Source organism: Salarias fasciatus, chromosome 7 (genome assembly GCF_902148845.1).
Source record: "Salarias fasciatus chromosome 7, fSalaFa1.1, whole genome shotgun sequence".
Taxonomy (NCBI): Eukaryota; Metazoa; Chordata; class Actinopteri; order Blenniiformes; family Blenniidae; genus Salarias; species Salarias fasciatus.
The window spans coordinates 33,219,603-33,228,560 of record NC_043751.1 but is presented as its reverse complement, the minus strand read 5'-3'; the positions used below and the strand labels follow the sequence as shown (position 1 = coordinate 33,228,560).

General features: G+C 54.4%; 1 protein-coding gene across 1 annotated transcript in view; it reads left to right on the top strand.

Annotated features, from left to right (window-relative positions):
* The first annotated feature begins 2,526 nt into the window (after positions 1-2,526).
* tbc1d15 (TBC1 domain family, member 15) overlaps positions 2,527-8,958 on the top strand; it is a 13,334-nt gene continuing 6,902 nt past the window's right edge. Inside the window, exons 1-6 of the mRNA XM_030095619.1 lie at positions 2,527-2,635; positions 6,712-6,786; positions 6,858-7,014; positions 7,084-7,321; positions 7,612-7,714; positions 7,890-8,084. Of these exons, the coding sequence (XP_029951479.1) occupies positions 6,769-6,786; positions 6,858-7,014; positions 7,084-7,321; positions 7,612-7,714; positions 7,890-8,084 (711 nt within the window). The 5' untranslated portion in view covers positions 2,527-2,635; positions 6,712-6,768. The remainder of the gene's footprint in view (positions 2,636-6,711; positions 6,787-6,857; positions 7,015-7,083; positions 7,322-7,611; positions 7,715-7,889; positions 8,085-8,958) is intronic.

The following is an 8,958-nucleotide window of genomic DNA, read 5'->3' as shown; positions in this document are numbered from 1 at the left end:
TCAGCAGGCTCACCTCTGACCCCTGGGTGTCCTGGTGGTATTTGACCTCTGACCCCTGGGTGTCCTGGTCAGGGTTTCCCTCAGTGCCCCCCCCCCCCCCCACCAGGCGAAGCGTTGCTGGTTTATTTATTGTAAATGTGTTTTTTTATGCACCAGAACAGCGACACCAGAGACGGCCTGCAGAGCTTCTGATGGCGCCTGGTGATACGGCTGCAGTGGCGACACCTTATGGTCGATACGTGAACACACAGGGGTCAGAGGTCACGTGTATTTTCTAGTGCTGGGCAACGATTAAATTTCTTAATCGCCATTAATTGCGCAATTTTTCTGCGATTAATCATGATTAATCGCATTATGCGCACAATACAACAATGAATTCAGAAGCACTCTGTAATGACCGTCCTCCCCCAGCCGGGACCGGGACCGGGACCGGGACCGGAACCGGGACCTGGGACCTGGGTTTTTTTTTGCAAGAATTTTGCAAGAAGCATAATTTTACAATAATAATTTTACAATTCATCAATATGATTTATAATAACTTAAAAACATAAATACCAAGTCTCTACCAAGATTGCCACCCCGAACCCCCAACACACACACACACACACACACACACACACACACACACACACACACACACACACACACACACACACACCCCAGCAAGAGCAGAGCAGATGAAAAATGAAGTTTGTTATGACCCATTGTTAGGGGGGGGGGCGTTAACGCCTGATGAAGATATTTCACGGCGTTAAGGAGGCAGTGTGTTAACGCGTTATTAACGCCTCATGCCCAGTCCTAGTATGTTCATCAGAGAGCCGCGGCTCCATGAGGCAGAGCCGGTGCGAGTTAGCATGTTAGCAGTTAGCATGGATGTTAGCACGTCGTCAGAGCAGCCTTCTGCGAGCCGCGATGGGAAACATCAAACGAGCGGATTTAATCCAGAACGGCTGGTGTTCTGTCCTCAGAACCATTCACTGTCCAGACGGTGGAACTGCTTCTGTTTGATGAACAACAGCTTCATCAGTCTGGAGGATCCATTCATATGTTCTTCTTCTGCTGCTTCACACTGCACTGTACAGCTAACAGCGACACTGCGCCCTCTGCTGGGCTGAAGGAGGTGCTGCTGCACTGCTGCACTGCTGTGGACTCCATAGAAACAACAAACACTTAAAGCAACACTAAGGAACTTTCAGTTTTCGTTGATTTTGGCGGCGCCAGCGGTAGTGTTTTGCCTAAAGGAATACTACAGTTCCCATGAGGACTAGTGCGTGACGTCGTAAATTGCTGCTCCCGGTGGCGTGCTGTCAGACTGAACTCGCCTACATTTGTTTCCAGTGACTGAGTGAAGGACGGATAGCGACGAGGTCATGAATCTAAATTAATCTAATGGTGGGTAAACAATGTTATCTCATGATGTGACGCATGCCGTAAAGCAGTCCGCACATTTGGAGTTTTTTAGTGCGCAGGGTTCCTACCACCCTCGTCACAGCTGCTCAGTCCAAGTGAAAGCAACACTGACGTCCTCAGCCCGTGACAGAGGGTCATTCAACTAGTTGTAAGTCGAAGTATCATCACAAAAGATATTAAAATGTTTTATTAAGGTTGAAAAGTTCCTTAGTGTCGCTTTAAAGCACATAAGAATATTAATAACTGTCAGCAATCTAATAATTTTTCAGTAATTTTTCTTCAGTTTTTCATTCAAAAAGTAGCCGAGGTCACACAGTCCAGCAGAGTCCTCTTCAGTTCCCTGTTTTCACACCTTGATCATGTTTGCACTTTTTTATGTTTATTAATTTATTTTAGCTTTAAATGTGAACAGCAGTGGCTGTTTTAAGACTCACTAGGATTTAACTCGGGTGAAAACATCTGATATTTATTGTAATTTTTTTTCGTGTTTGTTAAAACTTTAGTTTAAGATTGTGTCTTTCTGTAAGACACTGTGTTTAAGTCATGTTAAAGGTGCTGTAGGCAGGATTCGGCATCTCCGCCATCTTGCTTAGGTCTACTTAAGCAAGATGGCGATTTGACCCATCTAAGATGGCGATTTGAAACCCAGCACAGCCAATCCTGTCCTGTTTTCTCTGACATCACGCCCTTACGCAAGTTAAGCCCCTCCCACAAGAACGTGCGACGAACGCCCCTCGACCAATCACGGTTAGAGCCTCAGGAGCTCTTCTGATTGGTCAAAGATACCTGGAGCTGTGGAGATTCCTTTTCAGCTCAGAACAGAGACAGATGGAAACGCTGCCCCTGGTGGTAGAGCAGTGATGCTGCACTCCTAAAGGATTATCAATGATACTCTGACATTTAATCCAGAGAAAGCACAGAAACCTCAGCACTGAGCAGAGCTCTGATAAACGCTGCAACAACAAAAAGTCTTCATTTCAACGTTTCTGTCAACTTTTAACTTTTTTTTTTTTTTTTTTAATAAACACGGTGGGCTTCCAGCACTCCAGCCTCCGGGCTGAGCTGGTTCTCCGGGGGAACCCTGCTGGTGATATTTGACCTCTGACCTCTGTGTGTCCTTCAGGTGATATTTGAACATGACGGAGTTTTCCTCCACCCGAGTTCTGACGAGGAGGGTTTGGATCCGGACCTGCTGGTGTCCGGCTGCCTCAGGATCCTGGAGAAGGTGGGACTCTGCCCAGCTCCATCCCCCTTTGACCTCTGACCTCTGACACACCTGAACTCTGTGACATCAGAGTAGCTCTGCTTCCTGTTTGGGGGGTTGGTCAGTTTTACCACGTGGGCCGTCCTGGTCCTCGTCCTGGTGCTGGTCCTTGTCTTGGTGCTGGTCCTGGTCCTGGTCCTGGTGCTGGTCCTCGTCCTGGTGCTGGTCCTCGTCCTGGTCCTGGTCCTGGTGCTGGTCCTGGTGCTGGTCCTCGTCCTGGTGCTGGTCCTGGTCCTGGTCCTGGTGCTGGTCCTGGTCTGGTCCTGGTCCTGGTGCTGGTCTTGGTCCTGGTGCTGGTCCTGGTCCTGGTCCTGGTGCTGGTCCTGGTGCTGGTCCTCGTCCTGGTGCTGGTCCTGGTCCTGGTCCTGGTCCTGGTGCTGGTCCTCGTCCTGGTGCTGGTCCTCGTCCTGGTGCTGGTCCTGGTCCTGGTGCTGGTCCTGGTGCTGGTCCTCGTCCTGGTGCTGGTCCTGGTCCTGGTGCTGGTCCTCGTCCTGGTGCTGGTCCTGGTCCTGGTCCTGGTCCTGGAGGGATGACTGGCTCCTTCTCACCATCAACCAATCACTGAATTCACCTGTGCTGAAGCAGGGAGCACTGACAACATGCAGGACCAGGACCAGGACCAGGACCAGGACCAGGACGGCCCACCCCTGTTTTCCACTAAACCAGGGCCAAAGAGACGCAGTCAGACAACTGGACTGATGAAGTAGGGCCGGGCCATACGGCAAAAAAAATGATCACGATTTTTTTTTCCATATCATTCAATCTCGATTATAATCACGATGTTATATTGTTTCTAAACCAGTTTTAAAGCATCTGCACTGAAAACTACAACTATAGAATAGTTTAACATTTCATTAACAAACCAAGTAAATAGCAATGCAAATTAAATAATACAAACATAGAAAAATATAAGAACAATCTCACTGAACAGTGCAGTAAATGGAAAAAAAGTCTAGCTCCAAGATAATAAATATAATAATAAATAAAATCTTATAATATTAATAAAATAATAATAAAATCTTGCGATGCACCGTTTTTTTTTCAGTAAAAGAGAAGAACTGAACCATCGTTAGTTAAAGTGTGACAGTTTCCAGCCCTGAGGACTTTTGTTGCTATAAAAGATTAAAAACTAAAGAAAGCTCCTGGGGATAATGAAGGTGCTTCAGAATGGAAACATTATTTTCAAGTTGTGATGCTAAATATGCTGCTGCCATCATTAAAGCTTGCAACAAATGTACAAAATTTAAATAATCTAGATTCGACAGATTAGACTTAAAATGTAACACTACAATACAAATAATTATAATTAATAATAATTAATTAAATTAATAATAATAATAATAATAATTAATAATATAATTAAAATAGTAACAATAATACAAAAAAATACACAAAAGTAATCATGCATGTGATCGTTTCTCTCCTCTCAGAATGTTGCTCGTACGGTGCAGTGGCCTGAAAAGACGGCGCTGGCTGCGTTTACGTGCAGTCAATGTTCCTGTTAGGATCAATGTTCTGGTTTCTGAAACATTTGGAGGAACCCCAGGAGATCCTCAGTCAGACCGCAGCCACAGACGACGCCATGACTGCATTTACACTTCATGCCACTAGGGGTGCTGTTTGCATGTTCAACCTTACTTTACACAGACACCACAGAAGAAGAACGGCTGCAGCGCTGCAGGCTCTCTGCATGTTGTTAGAAGGAGAGCGTTAGCGGCAAGAGGTGGTGACATGTTCAATGATGCGATGCAGCGTTTTTTCAGTAAAAGAGAAGAACTGAACCATCGTTAGTTAAACTGGATCACCAGTAGTTCCTGGACTCAGAAGACCAGATTCCTTGTGGATCAGTGAGCTAGCAGAGGCGTGCTAGTAGCAGTGAGCTAGCAGCGGTGAGCTAGCAGCGGTGAGCTAGCAGCGGTGAGCTAGCAGCGGTGAGCTAGCAGCGGCGTGCTAGCAGCGGCGAGCTAGCAGCAGCGAGCTAGCAGCGGTGAGCTAGCAGCGGTGAGCTAGCAGCGGTGAGCTAGCAGCGGCGTGCTAGCAGCGGCGAGCTAGCAGCAGCGAGCTAGCAGCGGCGAGCTAGCAGCGGTGAGCTAGCAGCGGTGTGCTAGCAGTAGTGAGCTGGCAGCAGTGAGCTAGCAGTATTGAGCTAGCAGCATTGAGCTAGCAGCATTGAGCTAGCAGCAGTGAACTAGCAGCATTGAGCTAGCAGCATTGAGCTAGCAGCATTGAGCTAGCAGCAGTGAGCTAGCAGCAGTGAGCTAGCAGCATTGAGCTAGCAGCATTGAGCTAGCAGCAGTGAGCTAGCAGCGGCGAGCTAGCAGCGGCGAGCTAGCAGCAGTGTGCTAGCAGTAGTAAGCTGGCAGCATTGAGCTAGCAGTGGCGAGCTATCAGCGGCGAGCTAGCAGCGGCGAGCTAGCAGCAGTGAGCTAGCAGCATTGAACTAGCAGCGGTGAGCTAGCAGCAGCGAGCTAGCAGCGGTGAGCTAGCAGCAGCGAGCTAGCAGCGGTGAGCTAGCAGCAGTGTGCTAGTAGCGGTGAGCCAGCAGCAGTGAGCTAGCAGCGGTGAGCTAGCAGTAGTGAGCCAGCAGCAGTGAGCTAGTAGCGGTGAGCTAGCAGCAGTGAGCTAGCAACAGTGAGCTAGCAGCAGTGAGCTTGTAGCGGTGAGCTAGCAGTAGTGAGCTCGTAGCGGTGAGCTAGCAGTAGTGAGCTAGCAGCGGCGAGCTAGCAGCAGTGAGCTAGCAGCAGTGAGCTCGTAGCGGTGAGCTAGCAGTAGTGAGCTAGCAGCGGTGAGCTAGCAGCGGCGAGCTAGCAGCGGCGAGCTAGCAGCGGTGTGCTAGCAGTAGTGAGCTGGCAGCAGTGAGCTAGCAGTATTGAGCTAGCAGCATTGAGCTAGCAGCAGTGAGCTAGCAGCAGTGAGCTAGCAGCGGCGAGCTAGCAGCATTGAGCTAGCAGCAGTGAGCTAGCAGCGGCAAGCTAGCAGCGGCGAGCTAGCAGCAGTGTGCTAGCAGCGGCGAGCTAGCAGCGGCGAGCTAGCAGCAGTGAGCTAGCAGCATTGAGCTAGCAGCGGTGAGCTAGCAGCAGCGAGCTAGCAGCGGTGAGCTAGCAGCAGCGAGCTAGCAGCAGCGAGCTAGCAGCGGCGAGCTAGCAGCGGTGAGCTAGCAGCAGTGTGCTAGTAGCGGTGAGCTAGCAGCGGTGAGCTAGCAGCGGTGAGCTAGCAGCGGTGAGCTAGCAGTAGTGAGCTAGCAGTAGTGAGCTAGCAGCAGTGAGCTAGTAGCGGTGAGCTAGCAGCAGTGAGCTAGCAGCAGTGAGCTCGTAGCGGTGAGCTAGCAGTAGTGAGCTAGCAGCGGTGAGCTAGCAGTAGTGAGCTAGCAGCGGTGAGCTAGCAGTAGTGAGCTAGCAGCGGTGAGCTAGCAGTAGTGAGCTAGCAGCGGTGAGCTAGCAGCAGTGAGCTCGTAGCGGTGAGCTAGCAGTAGTGAGCTCGTAGCGGTGAGCTAGCAGTAGTGAGCTAGCAGCGGCGAGCTAGCAGCGGCGAGCTAGCAGCAGTGTGGGTGGAGCAGCCTTTCCTGTCAGCAGCAGCCTCATCTTCAGAGGATGACGCCGAGGCATGGCTGACTTCCTCTGCTTCGCTGCTTTACTTCTCAGACAGCTTACAGGCGGAAGTTGAGCAGGAAAAGTCGACTGTGATTGGCTGTGGTCACGCACATTTCTGCCATGTCTGATCGAGTAAACGTGCTCCCAGCTGATCACCGTGATCAACGGGAATCGTGATCACTAATCACGATCAGATAATCGTCTAGGCCTATGACGAAGACCTCCGTCTGTAGAGGGACTTTAACAGTCCAGCTAAAGTCCAGGAGACGGAGCTTCAGGGCTTTAGGTGGAGATCAGGGGCGGGGCTTCAGGATTTTGGGCGGAGATCAGGGGCGGGGCTTCAGGATTTTGGGTGGAGATCAGGGGCGGGGCTTCAGGATTTGGGTGGAGATCAGGGGCGGGCCTTCATGGTTTCGGGTGGAGTTTGACTGTGGCGTTTCCGGTCAGGATGCAGAGATCCTGGTGGACTACCGTCCTCTGGAGGACAGCGTGGATCCGTCCAACATGCTGTGTGCTGGAAAGGTGAGGAGGGGGGAGGAGCGGGTGGAGGAGGGGGGCGCAGCAGACCTGTGCTCACGTCCGTCTCTGTCCAGGACTCCAGCTCGGTGGTGCAGTGGTCTCAGTGTCCCCCTGCAGGCGGCAGCAGGAACTGCAGAGACGGGCCGGAGCCGGAGCCCCAGAGCAGCGAGACGGAGTGGGACCTGGTGAACGCCGCCACCTACAGGAGGAGAGGCGGCAGTGCGGCCGAGGGTCAGTCCTCCACCCCGTCGGCCTGGGCAGCGCCCCGTCCCGTCCCTCACCCTGCGTCTTGTCTGGCAGGCGCCATGAGCCGCAGCCAGGACCGGAGCCGCTGGGCCTTCAGCGCCGCCGTCGGCGACCTGCGCTCCGTCACCGTGAAGGATGAAGGCTGGACCTTCCTCATCCTCCAGCTCAAGGAGCCCTCCACCTCCTGCTCCACCTCCTGCTCCACCTCCTCCACCCTGCCCCCGCTGCACTTCCACCAGGGCGGCAGCAGAGAGTTCCTGGACAGCCTGCGGAGGTTCGCCCTGCTCTCAGAGTGAGTCTGTCTCTGTCTCTCTCTGTCCCTGTGTGTGTGTGTGTGTGTGTGTGTGTGTGTGTGTGTGTGTGTGTGTGTGTGTGTGTGTGTTCAGCTGGTTTCATTTCTATGCTAATGAAGCAGTCAGAGCCAGAGATCAGAGATGAGCTCTTATTAAAGTCCTTATCAACACACTGCTGCTGCGGGTAATCTGCCTGATACACACACACACACCCACACACACACACACACACACACACACACACACACACATACCCTCTGACTGTCAGCCGGGGTTTGTGTGTTTGCAGGTCTGCAGAAGACGAGGCGTGTCTGTTGGTCAGCACTCCAAACAGAGCTCTGTCCCAGTCCTTCGAGAACCTGCTGGACGACAACAACTACAGCCTGGTCCATGTACACACACACACACACACACACACACACACACACACACATTCACTGACACACACAGTGACACACAGGCACACACACAATGACACAGACACACACACACAGTGACACACACTCACTGACACACATTATGGGCACAGCATGATGTGTGTGTGTGTGTGTGTGTGTGTGTGTGCAGAAGTTCCGCCGGGACCCCTACGTCACCACCCTGGGCAGCTTCTCCAAAGTGACCAACTACATCCTGGAGGCGCTGCGGGGGGCGGAGGAGGCGCAGCAGCGCCCCCCGGAGGAGGTGGCCGACCTGCTGGGCGACATCATCCCGGGTCTGGAGATCAACCAGCAGGAGGAGCCGGGCTTCGAGGTCATCACCAGGGTGGGAGCCGCGCCGGCCGGACCCCTGACTCCCTGACCCCCGCCCTCTGACTTTTGACCCCTGACCGATGACCCCCACACTCTGACCCCCGCCCTCTGACCCCTGGCCCCCACCCTCTGACCCTGGCCCCACCCTCTGACCCCTGGCCCCCGCCCTCTGACCCCTGGCCCCAGCCCTCTGACCCCTGGCTCCCACCCTCTGACCCCTGGCCCCCGCCCTCTGACCCTGGCCCCCGCCCTCTGACCCCTGAGCCCCGCCCTCTGACCCCTGGCTCCCACCCTCTGACCCTGGCCCCCGCCCTCTGACCCCTGGCCCCCACCCTCTGACCCTGGCCCCACCCTCTGACCCCTGGCCCCCACCCTCTGACCCTGGCCCCACCCTCTGACCCTGGCCCCCGCCCTCTGACCCCTGGCTCCCACCCTCTGACCCCTGGCCCCCGCCCTCTGACCCCTGGCCCCCACCCTCTGACCCCTGGCCCCCACCCTCTGACCCTGGCCCCACCCTCTGACCCTGGCCCCCGCCCTCTGACCCCTGGCCCCCACCCTCTGACCCCTGGCCCCCGCCCTCTGACCCCTGGCCCCCACCCTCTGACCCCTGGCCCCCGCCCTCTGACCCCTGGCCCCCGCCCTCTGACCCCTGGCCCCCACCCTCTGACCCTGGCCCCCGCCCTCTGACCCCTGGCTCCCACCCTCTGACCCCTGACCCCCGCCCTCTGACCCCTGGCTCCCACCCTCTGACCCCTGACCCCCGCCCTCTGACCCCTGGCTCCCACCCTCTGACCCCTGGCCCCCGCCCTCTGACCCCTGGCCCCCGCCCTCTGACCCTGGCCCCCGCCCTCTGACCCCTGAGCCCCGCCCTCTGACCCCTGGCTCCC